Below are 21,986 nucleotides of genomic sequence, written 5' to 3'. Positions count from 1 at the left end.
TTTAGCAAGCTGTCCCAGACAAAAACCTGAGAAACCAAACCCCAAACCCCAAAGTGAATACTTCTATGAATCGGGGACTTTCACAAGTGCTCCCTGGAGAGTGTAGTTTGACTCATATGGAGTTAGTTGACAAGCAAGGGTGGAAGCTAGCAGCTTCTGAGGTGATTTGACTCCTTTATTCTCCTTTGCTTAACAGATATCTGTACTAAATATGAGTGGCAGCATTTGGAACTAAGGGACCCTGAAGTATCATCTGCCTAATTCTTATGTAGAAAAATGAGTAGTGCAATAGTGTAAAACAAATGAATATATTTCAGGTATATGAATGTTCTTAAATTACCAGACCCTTAGGGAATATAGTTATTAAATGAATAAAGTGTCCAATAAGAGGAACAGCTTATATTTATTCAGCCGTTACAAGGTCCTAGTCACTATTCAAAATGCTTCATGCATGTTATCTCATTTAATCCTCACAGCAGCCCTAAGAGTAGATAATGTTTTCTCCATTTTGCAGGTAAGGAAACTGAGACTCCAAGAAATAAAGCCAAGTGATTATAGTCTCATGTTTAGAAAGTAGCAGAGGCAGGGTTGAAACACACAGCATTTCACTCCAGAGCCTGAACTCTCTCAGCTGCTGTTCTGTACCGTTTCTTTCTTAAATGTTTATGGAGTAAGCTGAGAGCGTGAGGAAATCTTGTTGAAGATAACAGCTCAGGTAAGCCCGTGTGGGATATTCAGGTACAGTTTTTGTGTGTGTGTGTGTGGTACGCGGGCCTCTCACTGTCATGGCCTCTCCCGTTGCGGAGCACAGGCTCCGGACGCGCAGGCTCAGCGGCCATGGCTCACGGGCCCAGCCGCTCCGCGGCATGTGGGATCCTCCCGGACCGGGGCACGAGCCCGTGTCCCCTGCATCGGCAGGCGGACTCTCAACCACTGTGCCACCAGGGAAGCCCCAGGTACAGTTTTTATTCCCATAAATTCCTTGCAGATTATAGACATGTTCCTTGGTTTATTACTAGAAAACACCTTCTTAATTGATCTCAGTATCAAATCTATTGCACTAGTTGAACGAAAGGAGTTTTATGGCCAGTGTAGCAAGATGTTTACCGAATATTCTGTTCACATTCATGATTTTTGATTTTTCATAGCCAAATGTTATTTAAAAATGTGACATATTAGTTACATCATGTGTTGAAATGTATCCTTAATTGTAGTACTTTTATTGACTGTGAGAGGATGCAAAGTGGATTCCACAATTTTAATTAACTGTTCCTGCTCTGACATTTCATTACCGGTTTCAGAAGTGATAGAGGATGGCAGTTACCTGTGAGAATTTTTCTATAAAGAAGCTAAGATGGAGGAATGTTAAAGTTGTCTTGGTGATTGAGAGGAAAAACAGAGAAAGGAGAGGTTTGGCTGTTATCCTCACATGTTAATAACATGGTCAGTAAACAAAGCTTCTGTTATTTTAGGTAAATTTTAAAATTTTGAGCAGATAACAGACCAGTTGAAATAAAAAATAAAGAAATCACTTAATTCAACTATAATTTTTATACTGCAAAAATGGTGTCTTTTTTCTGAAAGTGAGAATTTCTCAGACATCACATATCTTTCCCTTAAAGGGTTTTTGAGGATTTTCTGAGTCAGAAGAGGCAAAAACATGAAGGTCAAAGATAATGGGTCCCTATCTAATGCTGGACTGATTTGCCAAGAACCTAGGACACATTTTTTAAAATAAATTTATTTGTTTGTTTGTTTATTTATTTATTTTTGGCTGCGTTGGGTCTTCGTTGCTGCGCGCGGGCTTTCTCTAGTTGCGGCAAGCGGGGGCTACTCTTCGTTGTGGTGCATAGGCTTCTCATTGCAGTGGCTTCTCTTGTTGTGGAGCATGGGCTCTAGGCACGTGGGCTTCAGTAGTTGTGGCGCATGGGCTCAGTTGCTCTGTGACATGTGGGATCTTCCCATACCAGGGCTTGAACCCGTGTCCCCTGCATTGGCAGGCGGATTCTTAACCACTGTGCCACCAGGGAAATCCCCCAGGATACACTTTTATTTCCTTTTTATGGTAAAAGCCAGAGAGAACGCTGTGGAGTTTAAACACGGTTTCTGTATCTGGTGCCCACACGGGAAGTTGAAGGTAAGGAGGCCAATTTATCCAGCAAATGTGCCCAAGTACATAATTACCTCCCTTGATGTCTGTTGATAGTTTACCACATCCCCTGGGAAAATCTCTGGGCAGTCCTTCCAAGTCATTTTCAGAGATCTCATCATGGCAGGTGAGCTTATTTATTTATTTCCATTTTGAGAGCTTTACCTTTCCAGACTCCCTTTTAATGTTTACCTCTTGTATAAAGAATGGAGACTACGGGTATTTCATTACCAGGTATCTCCCTGCTGCAGGCACTGCCTGGAGAAGTTTCCCTCTGTTTGGCTTGCAAGCCTCATTTATTTTCCCGAGCTTTCTAATCTGGGCAGAGCCCAGCGGATGGCATTATTAAATTACCATTATTACACTGTGTTGTCTTGGCACGATCAGGGGCTGAGTTGGAAAAGTTCGTGTTGGGCAGGGAACACATTTTCTCCCCTTCTCAAGCTGCCCCAAATGGACCTTAGCTGACTTTCTGGGTCTGTATCAGCATCAAGATTCTGTGAAGTCAAAGCAAAGATTTAACCACATTTGAGGCATTTCTTCTAATCAGTGTAAAGAATGGGCATTCCCCTTTTAAGCAGGTTGCTTTGATTTGGGATCAGCTGGACAATTCATGATTGTAATTTTTTTGATGGGGGGGTAACATTTGACATTCAAAGTTATTTGACATTTCAGAAGTTATAATGTCATTTTAAAAGCTCTAATATTGCTAGTATATTTGCATGTAATTCATTTACACAGGCTTTCAAAGATTGTCTATTCTCAGTAGAGAAGTTTTAATTGAAAATGTTTTATTGCCACTCCAAGCATCTTTAAATTAAGGCACTGCTCTTTTCTGTTTTTCTTCCTCACATACTCTTGATAATCAACTTAGTGTTGTCTGCAATGATAAAAGTTATTCTTGTCATATTTTAAGCATTTTCTTGTCCATCACTGTGTCACCAATGGCTGCACAATGCTAGCACATGGTAGGTACTCACTAAATTCTTACTGAATGAGTGTTTCAACACTGCCCATGCACTGTATATTCTAACCATTCTGGAATATGTTTTATCACATGCACTCTGCTTGCTCCCACCTTAGGAATTTTACCCACCACTCAGAAATGTCCTTTGCCTCTCAAATCTTAAGCACTTTTTTTTTTTTTTTTTTTTTGCGGTACGCGGGCCTCTCACTGTTGTGGCCTGTCCCGCTGCGGAGCACAGGCTCCGGACGCGCAGGCTCAGCGGCCATGGCTCACGGGCCCAGCCGCGCCGCGGCATGTGGGATCCTCCCGGACCGGAGCACGAACCCGTGTCCCCTGCATCGGCAGGCGGACTCTGAACCACTGCGCCACCAGGGAAGCCCCTTAAGCACTTTTATACTGCTTATTTGTAAGTTTTCTTCTCCTGTCGCTGTCTAAGCACAATTCCTGGTATATATTAGGTGCTCAATAAATGTCTTAATGAATATACATGAGTTATTGAATCAACACACATGTGTAGTTAACCCAAGGAAAAATTATGTGTGACATTTATAAACCATTTTTATAACATTTTACAACAATTTTAGTTTTAGGCATTCACTAAAATGATAAAAAGTAAGTTTGAAACACCATTTTTCTTGTCCAGTCCTTGACTCAAAACTCTTCAATGGCTCTCCATTCCCTTTAGCAGTGGTTTTCTAACTATGACAATCTGATCATGGGATTATGTCTTTTCCCAGCTTAAAACCCTTCAAAGGTTTCTCACTGCCCTCACAAAAAACATGATTCAAATTCTTTAAGCATGGCTGTGAGAGTTCTACCTCTCCAGCTAGAGTCTTCCCCGAGCTCCCTTTACTCTTTCACGTCTAGATCAGATGGTTCATTGAACCTGTAATGTTTCCTCTTCTCCAGGGCCTTAGCACTTTGGGTGCCCTCTGCTCCCTCTTCACCCACCTCTTTCCTTAGCTGACTCCTCTTTGGCTTCGGATTGGTCTCGTTTTAAATGTCGCCTTCTCCAGGGGGTCTTTACTGTCCACTCCCTGCTGCTGCCACCACCATCACCCCTTCCTGCCTCTACTAGTTTAGATAATTTTCCTGCTTTGCATGCCTTGCAGATATTTTATCAATAGAATAGAATTATGTGGGTTTTTTTGGCCAAGTCATAGGAAGTATTAAGTTAATGGAATTTAAATTGAGGATTTCCACAATTTTAAGTTTTCCTCCTATAGGTTTCTCTCAAACATTTTGGTGGCTAACATGACCCTCTCCCACCCCCTGACGTGCACAACACATTTATTGTAGGCAAAGTATGCTAAGTGCTTCATATACATTTACTCATTTGCTCTCACACCAGCCTTATGGTGAATACTGCTATTGTCCCCCATTTTATCAGAGAAATTAAGTTCAGTGACATAAGAAACTCACATAGCTGATGAGTGGCAAGCTGAAGTTTAAGTCCAGGCTGTCTACACTCAATCTCTGTAGCCCAAAGCCCAGCCTAAAGCTAGTGATTAGACAGTAGTAAATAAATACCCAGCAGCTATTTGGAAATAGCCTTGTTTTTGTGCTGGGTATCTTCCGTTTATCCCTTCATACCCACTTTCTACTCTGTTCTGTGCCTGGGAGGTTCTTCTCTGTTGGCTTTATAAATGGGATCCTCCCTTAACCCTGCATACTGCCTTAACCCTTGGTTTCCCCACACCATTACCACACCTTTGTAAAAAGTTCTGCAGCTTACCCCAGTTGAGTGTTTTGTGTATACTCTGTTTTTGCCCAGATCCTAATTGATACAGACAAAAAATTTTTAAATTAAAACTGTAGTTATGGTTGTGCTTTTATATTTCTCATACAGTATGGAGTAATGTTAGCTTTTTTCTACTTTATCTTTAACTTTTTATAATGGAATTGATGATTGTCATAGTTCATGCAGTCTTAAAAATGAGAGGCATGCCGCACCCTTGTGCAAAGGGCATGTTTCCAAGGAATTTGTAACCAGTTGAGAAACAGGCCTACATAATATTTTCTAAAATCTTTAGCCTGCCATGAGGCCTCTTGCATTTTGACAAGAGTTTCCCTTTCTGCTTTCTCCGCTGAGCATCCTTTGCTTACTTTAAAGCTGGGCTCTGCTGTGTCTGGGCAGGTAGTGTCCCAGCCACCTGGTCCAGGATTGGTTTAACATCTGGCTTTAAAATAACTCCTTTTACTTATTTAAATGAGTTTATATATAAAGAAACTCACATAGTGTTCCATAAATGGAAAATAAAATCCGTTACAATAAATAAGGGAATGAAACTTTAAAGGGGAATATAACAAAAATAAAATGATGCTACTCATGTTAGCCAAGTGTTAGGAAGGTGTTTTTTTTTTTTTCCTTTGTGTGAAAGCATTTTATTATTAATTCAATTTCCTTGACAGATATGTAGCTATTCAGATTTTGTATTTCTTGTGTTAGTTTTGCTAAGTTATATCTTTCAATAAATTTATCTAGTTCATCTAAACTACCACATTTATTAGCATTAAAATGAATTCATAATATCTCATTATCTTTTCAATATCCATAGATGCTATAGTGATGTCTTCTCTCATTCCTGGTATTATTTGTGTTTTCTCTCTTTTTTTTTCTGCTTTATAACAAATTTAATCAGTTATACATATACATATGTTCCCATATCCCCTCCCTTTTGTGTCTCCCTCCCGCCCTCCCTATCCCACCCCTCCAGGCGGTCACAAAGCACCGAGCTGATCTCCCTGTGCTATGCGGCTGCTTCCCACTAGCTATCTACCTTATGTTAGGTAGTGTATATATGTCCATGCCTCTCTTTCGCTTTGTCACAGCTTACCCTTCCCCCTCCCCATATCCTCAAGTCCATTCTCTAGTAGGTCTGTGTCTTTATTCCTGTCTTACCCCTATGTTCTTCATGACATTTTTTTTCTTAAATTCCATATATATGTGTCAGCATGCAGTATTTGTCTTTCTCTTTCTGACTTACTTCACTCTGTATGACAGACTCTAGGTCCATCCACCTAATTACAAATAGCTCAATTTCGTTTCTTTTTATGGCTGAGTAATATTCCTTGTATATATGTGCCACATCTTCTTTATCCATTCATCCGATGATGGACACTTAGGTTGTTTCCATCTCTGGGCTATTGTAAATAGGGCTGCTATGAACATTTTGGTACATGACTCCTTTTGAATTATGGTTTTCTCAGGGTATATGCCCAGTAGTGGGATTGCTGGGTCAGATGGTAGTTCTATTTGTAGTTTTTTTTTTTTTTTTTCTTTTTGCGGTATGCGGGCCTCTCACTGTTGTGGCCTCTCCCGTTGCGGAGCACAGGCTCCGGACGCGCAGGCCCAGCGGCCACGGCCCACGGGCCCAGCCGCTCCGCGGCACATGGGATCCCCCCAGACCGGGGCACGAACCCGTATCCCCTGCATCGGCAGGCGGACTCCCAACCACTGCGCCACCAGGGAGGCCCTATTTGTAGTTTTTTAAGGAACCTCCATACCGTTCTCCATAGTGGCTGTACCAATTCACATTCCCACCAGCAGTGCAAGAGTGTTCCCTTTTTTCCACACCCTCTCCAGCATTTATTGTTTCTAGATTTTTTGATGATGGCCATTCTGACTGGTGTGAGATGATATCTCATTGTAGTTTTGATTTGCATTTCTCTAATGAGTAAAGATGTTGAGCATCCTTTCATGTGTTTGTTGGCAGTCTGTATATCTTCTGTGGAGAAATGTCTATTTAGGTCTTCTGCCCATTTTTGGATTGGGTTGTTTGCTTTTTTGTTATTGAGCTGCATGAGCTGCTTGTAAATTTTGGAGATTAATCCTTTGTCAGTTGCTTCATTTGCAAATATTTTCTGCCATTCTGAGGGTTGTCTTGACATGTTAGCACTAATTAATATTTCTCATTGGATGAATTAGAAAGATTGAAAGAGAATTGAAAGGGACATAACTTTATTAGTCTTTGTTTTGTCCTGTCAGTGACCGTCTAGCACCAGGGTTACATGCCCTGAAGTCTGAGGATCACTGGTATAATCTGTTTTTCCCTATGCTGTGAGCTTAACCAGAATGCTTTCCTCCTTCTAGTTTCCTTTTCCTGATCCTCTCCATCTTTCTTTTTGAAACTTTCCTTCACCCTCTTAGCCTACACAAGTCTCTGGTCCAAACTTCCTGACATTTATTATCTGCCCTACTTATGTTGGCTTCTGATTGTTAATTTTTTTTTGTTTGTTTGTTTTTGTTTTTTGCGGTACGCGGGCCTCTCACTGTTGTGGCCTCTCCCATTGCGGAGCACAGGCTCTGGACGCGCAGGCTCAGCGGCCATGGCTCACGGGCCCAGCTGCTCCGCCGGCTGTGGGATCTTCCCGGACTGGGGCACGAACCTGAGTCCCCTGCATCGGCAGGTGGACTCTCAACCACTGCGCCACCAGGGAAGCCCTGATTGTTAATGTTTTGACCTGGTATTTCAATAGCTCATATTTTGTGTCTTGTCTCCTAAACACCGTAAAGTTTTGTCTCCAGGAATAGACACTGGGACCTGTGCTTCTGGAACCCCATATTAATTAAATGTTCATTATATAATATATATTCTGTTTATAATATGCATTACATTATATAATATTTATATAATATTTATATATTATTAAATTATATATTATTTATATATTATATATAATATATTTACATATACATAATATATAATACATATTATGTAATATAATGCATATTATAAACAGCATATATAATAGCCCCATATATAATTAGAAGTTCATTAAATGTTTGCTGTGTTGAATGAATTTGACCCAAAGTAAGTTAAATGATGTTTTAACAACTATGGATATAATTCACAATCACAGTATGGTTTTGTGTCCGGTTGGGATGCACAACTTGTATTTTTGCTTCTTCTTGCCTTCATAGAAATTATATTCTAGAAGGAGATAAAGATAATAAATTCATACACATATGCATATTATAATGTAATGTAAAGTGGAGTAAGTGGTGTATGGAGCGTAAATCAGCATGTATTGTTAGAGCTTTGGGTTGCTTTTTAGATTTGGTAGTCAAAGAATACCTCTCTGATGAGGTGACATTTGAGGACGAATGTGATTAAAGTTAAGAGGAGGGGGTACATATGAATATTTGAGGGACAAGTATCCTAGCTAGAAGCAATAGTAAGGCCTGAGGATCTGAGTTGGGACTGTGCTTGTTGGAGGCCAGTGTGGGGATAAGAAGGGAGCAGTGGGACATGTCACTGAAGAGGTGGCAGGACTGGATTGCATAGGACCTTTTCAGCCATGGTGAAGCTTTTAGATTTTTATTGTAAGAGAAACTACAGGAAGACTGAAAGGAAAGACATAACATGATCTGATTTATATTTTTAAAAAGTAATAGTTTCAGCTGCTCTGAATAGAAGAGGCTGAAAAGGACAAGAGAGAGGCTGAAAAGGTGGTCAGTTAGGAAGACATTGCTCTATGCCAGGTATGGTAGGGGTGACTTGGAGCCCAGTGATAGTAGTGGACAAGGTGAGAACTGGAAGGATGAGGAAGAATTCTGAGAGGAGAGCCAACTGTGTTTATGCCTTCTAATTTATTTACTACTGTACAACGCTTTCAAAGCAGCGTTCTCCGTTGGTATTTATTTTCATCTTATAATTCTATTTAAGGCAAGTTTTTTTCAATTTACCAAATATTCTTTTATTTATACTTGCTTTGGGAATAACACTTAATGACTAATTAGCCAATAAAAACCAGAGTTCTGGGCCTCCCTGGTGGCGCAAGTGGTTGAGAGTCCGCCTGCCGATGCAGGGGATACGGGTTCGTGCCCCGGTCTGGGAGGATCCCATATGCCGCGGAGTGGCTGGGCCCGTGGGCCATGGCCGCTGAGCCTGCGCGTCCGGAGCCTGCGCATCCGGAGCCTGTGCTCCGCAACGGGGGAGGCCACAACAGTGAGAGGCCCGCATACCGCAAAAAAAAAAAACAAAAAAAAAAACCAGAGTTCTATCCGGGGCAAGAATGTGTTCCTGTGGTGAATTTATTTATCCATCTTTTCAAAAGTAATTGCATTTTTGTATTCGTTCTTGAATACTGTGTCATTTCCCAAATGACTATTTGAGAGGCGGAATTTTTTTATGCTATTCTAATTTTGTATCCTCTTCCTTCTAATATCCCCATCTGTACTTTGTATTACAAACTTCATCAGACCACTGCACGCTATTATAGCTGTCGTCACCATGGGGAGAAAATGACTAATTGAAGCTGCTTATTGATATAATAGAGCAGGTTGTGACACATGGCGAGAATACTGGAATGATGCGCTCCAGCTGATGTTATGTAAAAATATTCAGCCATGAAATATGCACTTGTGGATGGCTTTTTACAGATGTCTGCAGAATGCAGATAATCTGTATTCTGAGGAGATCTGCAAATTAAAGATCTATATGACCAGTTAGAATTATAGCACAGTGAGGACAGAGTGGTGCAGTAGGTAATGATATAGCCTTGAATCTTGGGTAATAATAATTATAACATAACCTGCCTATACTTATAAGCAAAAGTAGATGATATTTACCCCCAACCCCCATTTCAGAGGGAATGGATCAATTGGCAGAAAAATGATGGTGAACTTTCGGATATTTTGGAATTCCTTCAATGCAAGATATATTGGTATCATGAATGGAAGTATAAATTGGTATATTGTCTTTGGAAAGCTATTTGGCCATAACTATCAAAATAAAATGCACACAACCCTTTGACCTAGCAGTTTCATTTCTAGTAATTTATTTTAGAAATATAGTCACTAGATGCACAAAAATCTCTGTACTAAAATATTCGTCATGGCATTTTGTTTAATAGCAAATGATTTTAAATAGTCTAAATGTCCAAGAAATAGATTAGGTGAATAAATTATGGAATATTTTGCACTGTAATATAATTAAGCCTTTATAAAGCCTGTATCTATATAGAACCATCTCTAAGTGAAAGAAGGGTTAGAATATGCTATTATTTGTGGTGATAGAAATGTCAAGTATATGTATATATATTTATATATGCATATGTTGAAGACTGCATAAGAGATTTTTAAAAGCATGGGTCAGAAGACATTTTTCAATGTACATTGCTACTTTGGTATTATTTCAATTAATTACTTCTTGTATGTATCATCTATTCAAAAATTATGTTAAGAAAATTATAGGGGTGGTATATTTGTATGTTTTTACTCCCCCCTTACATAAAGATGTCTTTGCTTGATTCTCTGCTGTATTGCACCTGACTTCTCTTTTGAGAGTTTTCTTATAATTTCTGTTAGAACACCTTTTATTAGGATATCATTGCACTGACACTTTTAGTAATGAGGTGGCAACTCCCCTTATTCCTTTACTGCTTGCCATGACTCTACAGAATATAGCTCTACCACTTTCTTCCAAGGTTCGGGTCCTTCCTATCCAGGAGAACTATTTAGAAACTTGTTTGCGCCAATGGTTTCCGCCCACAACGGGGGTGGGACCAGGGCGTGGCGAGAAAATCAGCGGGAAACGCGTCTCCACTTCTGCTCGTGGTCCCACCGCTGGGGTCTCGCTGCTCCCGCCATGGTGCAGCCCCATGTGCAGAGTGATTCCATCATTGGGCATTATGAATGCGAGACTGAATAATTAACAGCCACCCCTTAGACGAAGGACCAGGTGCAGGGTAGACTCTTTCTGGATGTTGTAATCAGAAATAGTGCAGCCATCTTCCAGCTGTTCGCCTGCAAAGGTGAGCCTCTGCTGGTCAGAGGGGATGCCTTCTTTATCCTGGATCTTGGCCTTCACATTCTTGATGGTGTCACTGGACTCCACCTCCAGGGTGATGGTCTTGCCCATCAGGGTCTTCCTGAAGATCTGCATACCATCTCTTAGATGCACCAAGCCGGTCTGGTGCACCCTGAGCCCCGCGCCCCGGCCCCATTTGGGCAGCAGCGTTGCCGCAAGCACGCCCAACCCGCCGAGCCCCAGTGCGATGAGCCTGGTTCGCCCCCACACAGGAGGCTGTGGCTGCTGGCCAACGCAGTCTCTGGCCCTAGTTCCCCAGCTGTCCCTGGCTCCCTAGAGCACTCTTCTCCCCAAAGCAAGAAGACAAAGGCCACCCTCTCAGCTGGTCAGCGACCCTGCCTGGCAGCCCAGGAGGACACAAGGTCCCTTCAAAGGTCACCCTTTCTGAGCTCAAGTCTTGTCTGAAGTGGGCACAGGAGCTGGGGGCACGGGTCCAGGAGCTGAAGGCAAGTGCACAGAAGAATGCTGGGGAACCTAGAGCACCGGAGGACAAGGGGCACCCAGCGGGGCTATGTGGTGAGCGGATGCCTATCAGCGCTTCCTCGCCCTGGCCCAGCCGGGGCCCCCGGGCCTTGTGCTGCCCTACAAGTACCAGGTGCTGGCCGAGATGTTCTGCAGCATGGACACCATCGTGGTCATGCTGTACAACCGCTCTGAGCCTATGACCTTCACCGAGGTCAAGCAGGGAGTCCAGGACATGATGCACAAGCGCTTTGAGGAGCGCAGTGTGGGCCGGATCAAAACTGTGTACCCTGGCTCCTACTGCTTCTGCCAGAAGCGCTACACCGCCACATTCAAGGACGGTGGCAGGAGGTCTGATTACCAGTTCACCATCGAGCCGCTGCTGGACCAGCAGGCTGGCAGTGCGGCTCCCCAGCTCACGGTGTCACGCCTGCTGCAGTGGCGCCAGATCTTCAGCCAGAATCTGGTAGCCCGCGTCCAGTAGTATCACAGGGCCTTCCTGGCCTCCCTGACCCGCCCCCCACACCGCCCATGGAGGTTCCTGAGGACCAGCTGACATGCTGGCACCCCCGCTTCAGTGTGGACGAAGTGCCTGACATCGAGCCAGCCAAGCTGCCCCAGCCGCCCACCGTGGAGAAGCTGGCCACCGCCCAGGAGGTGCTGGCCGGTGCCCACAGCCTGGTGTCACCCAGGATGGAGAAGGCTCTGAGTGACCTGGCCCAGCTCACGGCCGAGCCTAGCAGCCCCCGGTCCCCCAGCCCGGCACTGCCAGCCACCCCGCCACTACGCCGCCTGCCGCCCTGAAGGGGGTTTCCCAGGCCCTGCTGGAGCGGATCTGGCCCAGGAGGCGCAGAAGCAGCTGGCGCAGATGACCCGGCGCCCGGAGCAGGAGCAGCGGCTGCAGGGGCTTGAGTGGCTGCCTGAGGTGACCTGCGTGCTGCGCAGCATCTTCGGGTTAGAGCACAAGCCAGCGCTCAGCATGGAGATGGCCTGCACCAGGATGGTGGGCAGCTGCCGCACGGCCATGAGCCCCTGGGAGATGGAGAAGCACGTGCACCTCCTCTCTGAGCTGCTGCTGTCCGACTGGCTCAGCCTCCACCGCATCCACATGGACACCTACGTCAATCTGGGCAAGGCTGCTGACCTGGCAGGTGTCTTGGCATGGCTGGCCCACCTTGCCTGTGCTGAGGAGGCGCTGTGAGCCCGGTGGACAGGTGCCAACACAGATGGGCTGCCGGGCCTGTGTCTTACTTTCTTTAGGAACACGACACACTTTGCTTTCCCTGTCCTAAGTCCCCATGTGGGTCAGGGCTCTGGCTGCTGGGCTTGAGGGCCTCTGATTAGTGTGGTGGAGGCCCCCCGCATATACAGGGTGCAGGGAAGTGGGGTGGGGGAGAGGTAGTGTGGTTGGCGGAATAACCCTCCCACGTGGACACGTGGGATCCTGAGGTGGTTCTGGAGTATATTGGTGGGCCGGGTGTCACACAGGGTCCCCATAAGAGGGAGGCAGATGGAGAATCTGAGATTGGAAGGTGCCGGCAGGAGCCGCAAGCCAAGGAACAGATTCTCCCTGGAGCCACAGAAGGAACGAGCCCTGCCCACCCACACCCTGAGTTTTGTACTTGGCCTCTAGAACTGTAAGATAAAGTCAGAAAAAAAAAAGAAAAGAAACAAGAAAAAGAAACTTGTTTGAATAAATGGTAAACATTCAAATGCACTGGTTCTGAATTTCTGATGGGTGCATTTGTGAAAATTCTGAGGAGCTTCTGGGGTCAGAGGCCTGGTCCTTTTCAACAACAAATAGAAATTAAAGGCTATTAATGATGCTTATTATTAACTTTTAAAAAGCTCTCTCTACCCCCGACAAGTTAAGAAGCTATTGTTTGAAATGTATGACCCAAAACTATGTCATTCTCTATTATATGTGATAGCATAAAGCCCAAGAACAATGTTTAAAATTATCTTAATCATTGTTATAAAAGGAATTAATGAGTGGTAACATTCAGAAACCCCGTTGCTCATATTATGTTTTGGGGGTATGGAGGAGGAAGAAGGAGAAGGAAGAAAAATACATTTCAAAGAAAGTTAAACAACAACTTGTAAATTTCATTCTCTGTTGCTGGAAAACCAGCTGATTATACATGAATGTATAATAAAACAAGTGTCTGGCACATTGAGGTGTATGAACTATGTAGCGTAATCAGAGCTTATTTTCCTGCATTGGAGATTGAAATTTATGCTTCTTCTAAGCAGTACCTTTCATTCCATTTTTATTTTCTAAGGGAGAGTGGACTTTACACGTTGCTGCTTAAAACAATACCAGAAGTGCTAATTTCTATACAATGAATAGTGAAGTTTACAAGCTGCCATTTGACATGCCCACATTTCTGTTTGTTTGTCCTCCCTCCCCACCCCCCAACAAGGTATAGTAAAATGTATAAGGTTAGTAAAAGCCCTTCATTATTAATACAAGGTTACATTGCTGTTGGGAATTCCATAAATGGCATATGCACATATCTAAGGGGAAGCATAAAGGTGGACGTTATGAGGCAAGAAATTCTTTCAGGAACATTGAATTTATAATCATCACTCAAGAAAGAACATGCAGAGACACTCATTCATGGCTTTGTGTCCCCATGACCCCATTCCCTTGGCTCCTTGGTTCTGTTATCCTTCAAGTATGTTTCATTGGGCCTTTTTTTTTTTTTTGGAAACCCGTCTAACTCTTCCTTTGCAAATCTTCCTCAGCTCAGGCTATACATCCCTCCTCTTCCATGGTCCCTTTTTCTCCACTTCCATGCTCTTCCCTGAACACTTAAAGTGGCTACTGTGTACACAATTAATTAAATGAATGGTTCACAGCCTTAGGCCATCACTTCTATTATTATCTGGTACTGCTACTTAAATATTTTATTATTACAGCATTTTATTGTTATTAAAATTTTAAGATATACATGCCTTATTTCACCAATTTTATTTTTTTATTTTTTTATTTTTTTTTCTTTTTCCATTTTTTTTATTAGTTTCTGCTTTATAACAAAGTGAATCAGTCATACATATACATCTGTTCCCACATCCCCTCCCTCATGCATCTCCCTCCCTCCCACCCTCCCTATCCCTCCCCTCCAGGCCAATTTTATTATAATAAGATCCTTGAGGGGAGATATCAGGCCTTAAAATTCCTTATGCTCCCAATGGGGACATGTATATAATCATGTAATCGAAATGAAGTGGATATTTTGTACCAATCACAAGAACCGGGAGAGAAAGGAAATGAAAAAGGAACGGACACCCTGTCATACGTAACTGGTCTGAGAAGATGGTTGCAACAAATTCTTCCATTTCTGTCTGTGCATGTCTCTTCTCCTGTAAGGAGATAAAGTCCTCTTTCCCTCCCCGTGAGTTTTGGTTGACCTTTTGACTTTTTTTGGCCAATAGAAAATGGCAGAAATAACACTGTGTCAGTTCTGGGTCTAGCTAGACTTTAGGTTGTCTGGAGATAAACACTCTTTAGAGCCCTGTGCCGTCGCTTTAAGAAGTCTGGTTATGCAGCAAGAGAGAGGTCATTGGGAGAGGGTTCATAGAGGATTATGAAGATATGGAGAGAGGCCCACCCAGCCCCCAGCTGTCCCAGTCATATCAGCCGAGGGGGGCATGGAGGGAAGGGAAGCCAACTTGGATCTTGCAGTCCCAGCTGGACTGCCCCAGTCAACGTTATGTGGAGCAGAGAGATGAGTTGTCCCACTAAGGGCTGCCCAAACTGAAGATGTAGGACAAATAAATGGTTGTTATTCTTATTGTTTTAAGTCACTAGTTTTGGAGTGGTTTATTGTATAGCAAAGATTACAGAAACACATCCAAAATGGGTTAAGTTATATATTAAATTTTGTGGTCTACAATAGTGCCTTTTGAGATTTAATGTGCATACAAATCACCTAGGGTTCTTGTTAAAATTCTGATTCAGTAGATTAGGGGTGGGGCCTGAGATTTTGCATTTCTAAGAAGTTCCCTGGTGATGCTGATGTTCTGGTCTGTGGGCCACATTTTGAGTAGAAAAGGTCAAAGCAGGGAAGTCCATTCATCCAAAGATTAACAAGTTGCTTATTACAACCAGGAAGGTTATACTTGCCTTTCTGTTGAGATTGCAGATCCTGCACAGGCTGTATCAGCTGCCCAATAGACATGCCAATTCCAAAAATATAAAGTCAGACAAATGTGCATTTTAACCAAAGTACTAGGCAAGTTCTATTTTCTTAAAGTCTTAACTTTCCTGAGAGTGACTTTATTCCCCTAAGCTTCGTGTCTGTTTAACCAAGAAGCATGCTCTGTGACAATTGTTGATAATGGTAATAATGATAGCAATTACTCTACACAAGTGCTTTGTTGTGAGCCAGAATCTGTACTAAGTGCTTTATATACATTTCATCATTTAATTCCTATAACATACATGACTGTCACCATTTTGCAGATGAGGAAACTGGGGTTCAGGGAGGTTTAGTTACTAGCCCATGTCACCCAATGACTAAGATAGGATTCAGTTCTGTATGATGTGACTCCAAAGTTCAGGTTGATAACTGCTCTGCCACACTGCTTCCAACTAGAAGCCTAGCACAGGCCTCAGGTTAGTGTATTGTGGCTCACATTCTTTCTTTTTGGACTTGTTTCTTGGTAGTAGTGGTGGTAGTAGTAGGAGTATAGATATTTTCCTTCCGTACAGTATAGTTGACTTTGGGAAATCCTAACAGAGATACCCGAAATGTTCTTGCGCATGCGCACGTGGTGTGTGTGTGTGTGTGTGTGTGTGTCTGTCTGTCTGTCTGTCTGTCTGTCTGTATGTGTGTGTCAGGCAGGAGTGGAAACACCTTTGAAACCCATTAGTTGGGAAATTTAATTTTTTGTAGCAACATTCACATAATTATTGTCAGCATTTTACAGTGGTATTTAAAGTGCTGATATGAGGAAAGTCTTTACCAGAATAAATATAGTTAATTTGTTTAAACTTCAATAGTCTCTTGTTTTCACTGTGTTGCCTATTGCAGCAAAATAATTTCACCCCCCTCCCTTTGCTTTAGACTTACTGTTTCCCCCGCTATGGCATTTATCAGACAGAAGCTACTACTCTTTTAGGTTTTCATCAGAGTAGCATAACGTACTTCTAAAAACCATAAAAGACTCTGATATGACCTACTTTGAAATTAGACGGCCAGGACATCTCTTTACTTGTCGGTTTGAATGCCTCTTCGCTGCTGTCTTGAGGGTTAAAGGAACTGGCAGTGCTGGAAATGGCAGTGGCACCAAAGCCAGTGCCCTGCAGGGACCTACTCCATAGTGACTTGGGATTAGATGAAGACACCAGGACACCAGGACCTCTGGCCAGAAGGTTTACTTAGCTCTCAAATCTCTTTACTGCTGAGGTGGCTGTTCTCCAACATGATGGTGGTGATGGAGGGGTGTGTGTGAGAGTGTGTGTGTGAGAGTGTGTGTGTGTGTGTGTGTGTGTGTGTATACAGAGTTCTTTAAAGTGAGATCATTTGGCTGCACACATTTTGGTGGGGTCAGTACAAATTTTATTGTCTTCTTTAGGTGAAGAGGCAAGGTGCATGGGGGTGGTGACAGGACTTGATTGGGACTTGAATCATTGCTCGGAAGTAACAGTGATTTTCTTCAAAATCACAAAATCCATGTTTCTCCCACTGCCTGCTGTTCTTCAAATGAGCTGGTCACTTCCTGGTACAACAGTGATTTTCTTTGTCATTCTGAATGAATAATTTACAAGACAAATGGTCCCTTTCGATTGATTTCCTGATCTTTTGGACATGAAATATTTCATGTTTCTTTTAAGATAAATATCTAATTTTCCCAACAAGTGTAGTATTGTAAGTACCTTTTGAGAAGTATTTAATAAGAAGCACATTTTATTTCCTTGGAACTACGTGGAGGAACTCTCTGGACCTTTATTAGTTTGCATGTTGCTATTCAGAAAAGTGTGGAATATCCTCCATTAAATTTTACCACTTTCTAAATTATCTTCTTCAAAGAAAAATCCCAAGAAGATAGAGGCTTGCTTAAGTGAAACATTTCTGAAGATGCTTTTCTTGCAGATTTCCAACAGTCTTAGATATCTAATGTAATTTGTTTCAAGGAGACTGTGGGTGACAAAGCACTGCTGGTAGGGGTTTGACACGTATAGTATTAAGAATGGATTCCTTAGCAGTCATGTGGATTGGCCAAGAGAGGAGAATTTAAATGGAACACTCAGTAGAAAATAAGTACTCTGTGCAATGCAGAAATAAAAATACATTTGGTAAACACAGCATAAAAAGGTTATACTTATTATTATCATTATTTTAATTAATTTATTTATTTTTGGCTGCGTTGGGTCTTCGTTGCTGAGCACGGGCTTTCTCTAGTTGTGGTGAGCAGGGGCTACTCTTCGTTGAGGTGCATGGGCTTCTCATTGCGGTGACTTCTCTTGTTGCGGAGCACGAACTCTAGGCACTAGGGCTTCAGTAGTTGTGTTGCGTGGGCTGTAGAGCGCAGGCTCAGTAGTTGTGGTGCACGGGCTTAGTAGCTCTGCGGCATGTGGGATCTTCCCGGACCAGGGCATGAACCCGTGTCCCCTGCATTGGCAGAAGGACTCTTAATCACTGCTCCACCAGGGAAGTCCCAAAAGGTTATTATCAGATGAGACTTTTTTGTAGTGTCAGCTTAATCTTTCTTTTTTTCATTTATTACTAATTAATTAAAGGAAAAATATCTTTGAAAGATCTGTAAAGGTTGTCCTATGGTTTGTTTTATTAAAATTGCTTAAATCTGATGTGGGAACTTTGTGTTAGCAACATTCTGAAATTTGGACAAAAGCAAAGTAATAGCTTATAATATATATTTTTGAAAGTTGAAAGTAGTATTGATTCATACTATTTTCCTGAGAGGAAGTTAAGTTTATTGTTTTCGTAAATTCTCCAAATTCTTTTGGTTATGTAGAGGAGGAAAAATAATTTCCCCTCTGCCCTTCTGAATTCTTGGCTGAGACCACCCCAAACCTCCCAGTAATAAAAGTTTAATAGGAGAAAAACAAATGGAAATTTATTAACCTGTATACTTCCTGTATACATGGGAGATACCCAGAAAAATTGAGTAACTCCCTGAGATGGTGCATCTACTACCTTAAATACCATCTTCAGCTAAAGACAAAAGAAAGATAAGGAGGGTTGGGGTAGGTAGTTATGGGAGTTTACTAGGAAGAGCGTGGTAAACCAAGGTAAGATTTGTTCTGTAGATTTAATGCCTTCTCCATTGATAAGATTCTCTTGTGATTTAGAGTCATCCTTCTCTTCCTGGTACAGAGAGGGAGACACTTACTAATGGAGTTTTCCTTTATAAATGTAAATGTCTCTTACAAAAGGGCAAGTTCTACTCTATTTTCAGAGCTTCTCCTGTGTCTGCTGTTTCTTACAATAATTGGCTCAAAATAATCCTTACGCCGAAGAGTCATATTTTGGGGTGACATATTCTGCTACCCTTCAGTTGCAAGTGGGTAAAACTGAATTCAGGATATCCGAAGAGAAATGAAAATGGAAATTTTGGCTCACATAATTGCAGTTTCCAGTGGGGTGAACCTGACTTTTGTCATGGATGGCTATAGGTGCTTCATTGTATATTCAAAACTGTTTCTTCCAGGGGTGAATCTAGGTTTTGTGTAGCCTGAAGTTTACACAGTTTGGAGAAGCTTCTTTATTAAAAGATCATAAATGACCACATTGCTCTAAAAGGACCTGGAAACTTAAGTTGCAATAGCTTCATGGTGAATCTGCTCCTCCCCATCTCATAGCCCATTTCTTCTCTACATGCTCTTAATTTTCCTTCAGTCTAAGTCCTTGTGGTGGTGTGAATTTAACTACTATTAAAAAACAAAATTCAACTGAGTGAATTTGAAGATCTAATTGGCTTTTTTCAGCGATTCATGAATCAGGCAGCATCCTGTCTAGTAGGTAGAAAAGGGCTCCAAAGAGCTTCAGACAAGGAAAGGGCAGAAAGGGGGTGGGACAAGAAAGTCATAAATAAAAGAAAGGATTGTTTCAGGCAAAGTTACCTTCTTGCGGGATGGCAGAGTTTCATCAGATGGATTATCTCACCAGTGCTGACCAGGAAATTTCAGACTGACTGGTTAAGATTACATTTCTAGGAGAGGCTGAAACTACAATTAGATTAGGTATTAACTCTTGATTTGTTGACATGGGGCTTAGCGCAAGTGACTCCATTCTGGGCCTGTTTTCTTCTTCTTTGTTTTTTTTTAAATACTACCCACGTTCTCAGAAGTGCCTTTCTCCTACAGCTGATTCATATAAATCCCCCCAGAAGACTCAGATTGGTTAGCTTGAGTCACATTCCTACCTCTGGTAAGGGAGATGAGACACCTCAGTTGAGATCCCAGGAGAAAACAATGAGTTGGGGGAGGCGCGGTGCCCTAAGGGAGTCAGATGTTGATCAGTCTAAATAATGGGTGTTTACTTCCATGCTCTTCACCCTCTTTTGTTGACCTGGGGGGTAGAGGTGGGTCCTCTAAATTGGATGTATGAAACACCCATTTAAACTTGAATTTTCATCTCTCTTCAGGGATTAAGCTGACCTTAGTAAGAGCAGAAACCATACACAGGCAGGCTGGGAGGTCAATTTCTGATTTTCTTTCAAGTAAACCTCACTTAGGTGTTTTCTGCATGTGAGATACTGGGAAAGAATATCTGGTTGAGAGCCTCTCCCTCGTTGTATCTTCCTTTACCCAGCATTCATTCTCAGACACAATATGAAAAATACTCCATTGGTCAGTATTGCTTTTTTTCATAGAAGTCCTGTGGAAAATTACAAAGAAAATGAAAACTTGATTCCTAAACTCCTTATCTGTCTTTCTGCTTCCTTTAGATTTCCTTGTCCTTTGCCTATGTTCACCTTTCTGGAATAAGATAATGAAAAGAAAATGGATGATATGTTTCCAAAGTTGAATGTATCTGTACATCATAGCACCACTTTATGATGCTGCTTTAGTTAATGATGATACTATCAGTATATCAGAAATGTGAACACATCTCCTTTCGTAATAAACTCCTTCAGTACAGTAGTTGCCATTAAAAAGTACCCTCTTTTATGGATGATGTAACTGCTGTAATATTTGGAAGTACGTGCTGAGTATGAGAATATTAGTGTTTTAAGATTCTTCTGAAAAACAGAACCAATAGGAGGTATTTATATGTGTGTGTGTGTGTGTGTGTGTGTGTTACCGAACTCAGGTCCAGCTGCTTGCTGCTTGAAAATCAATACTCAAGAGGCAAGTGTTGGTAGAAATGGAAAAAGTTGTTTTTAATCAGAAAGCTGGCAATCTGGGGAGAAGGTAGACTTGTGTCCCAAAACCAACTCTGAAGACTCTGCTCAGCCATGAAAGTTTTTAAAGAGAAAAGGAGAAAAAATCTGTTAATCATTGAGATAGGGGATCAGACTCATTGCCATTTTCCACTACGTGCAGGCTTGTCGACTTCTTGTGATCTTTCTTTAGATGCTATTTTGTTCACAAGATTACCGGAGGGGAAGCTAGGGAAGAGATTTAGTTATCTGTTAATTACTTATTCTTCATTTCTATTTCTTTGATCTAAGGAAAGAACCAACAGGTTAGGCAAGGTATTGTGTGATCAAAAGATTTGAAAGTGTGCTTGGGCCAGAGATGAATAGTGCCTGGCTTAAGTTTAGTTACAATATAGCAGTGGTCCCCAACCTTTTTGGCACCAGGGACTGATTTTGTGGAAGACAGTTTTTCCACGGACCGGGGTGGGGGTGTGGAATGGTTCAGGCAGTAATGGAGAGTGGCAGATGAAGCTTCGTTCGCTCGCCCACTGCTCACCTCCTGCTGTGCAGCCTGCTTCCTAACAGGCCATGTACCACGGCCCACGGGGTTGGGGACCCCTGCAATATAGCTTTGCTAAAGTGACAAGACAAAAGGGACCTCCTGCAAAGTGCTCTTTCCTGCCCAAAGCTGGTTACCTGTGTGTGTGTGTTTATTTATATAAGAATAAATAAATATACTTTTTATATATAGGAATTGGTTTATAGGATTATGGAGGCTGAGAAGTTGCACAATCTGCCATCTATAAGCTGGAGATCCAGGAATGCTAGTGGTGTAGTTTTAAGAACCAGAAGGCGGATGGTGCAAGTCACAGTTGATGGCAGGAGAAGACTGATGTCCCAGCTTAATCAGTCAGGCAGAGAGGATGCATTCCCCTTTTCTCTCTTTTTGTTCTATTCAGGCCCTCACTGGATTGGATGATGCCCACCCACATTGGGGAAGACAATCTCGTTTACTGAGTCAACATATTCAAATGCTAATCTTATCTAGAAACACCCTCAAAAACACACCTAGAAATAATGTTTGATCTGGGCACCCTGTGTTCCAGTCAAGTTGAGATATAAAATTAACTACCACAGTTAACTAAGGTATGGCATCAATAATTAAAATCACATTTAAAAAATAGGAACATGCAAAAATAAGAATATCTTGAGCAGCTAGGCTCTTTGAGGGCCGGGGTCCCTGCTTATCATTTTTGTGTCT

The 21,986-nt window shown here is 42.2% G+C and overlaps 2 protein-coding genes and 1 pseudogene across 14 annotated transcripts in view; 2 read left to right on the top strand and 1 right to left on the bottom strand.

The window, feature by feature from the left end:
* FHIT (fragile histidine triad diadenosine triphosphatase) overlaps positions 1-21,986 on the top strand; it is a 1,490,046-nt gene that overhangs the window by 319,083 nt on the left and 1,148,977 nt on the right. The window lies entirely within an intron of this gene.
* On the bottom strand, positions 10,772-11,005 carry LOC132497758 (uncharacterized). Its single transcript, XM_060111241.1, has one exon. It carries the CDS (start codon positions 11,003-11,005, stop codon positions 10,772-10,774), a length of 234 nt encoding a protein of 77 aa, XP_059967224.1.
* On the top strand, positions 11,018-12,593 carry LOC132497965 (DNA replication factor Cdt1-like; annotated as a pseudogene).

The sequence above is a fragment of the Mesoplodon densirostris genome, chromosome 10, assembly GCF_025265405.1.
Source record: "Mesoplodon densirostris isolate mMesDen1 chromosome 10, mMesDen1 primary haplotype, whole genome shotgun sequence".
Lineage (NCBI taxonomy): Eukaryota > Metazoa > Chordata > Mammalia > Artiodactyla > Ziphiidae > Mesoplodon > Mesoplodon densirostris.
Note: the sequence above shows the minus strand (reverse complement) of the source record. Positions and strands in the feature narration are given on the sequence as shown.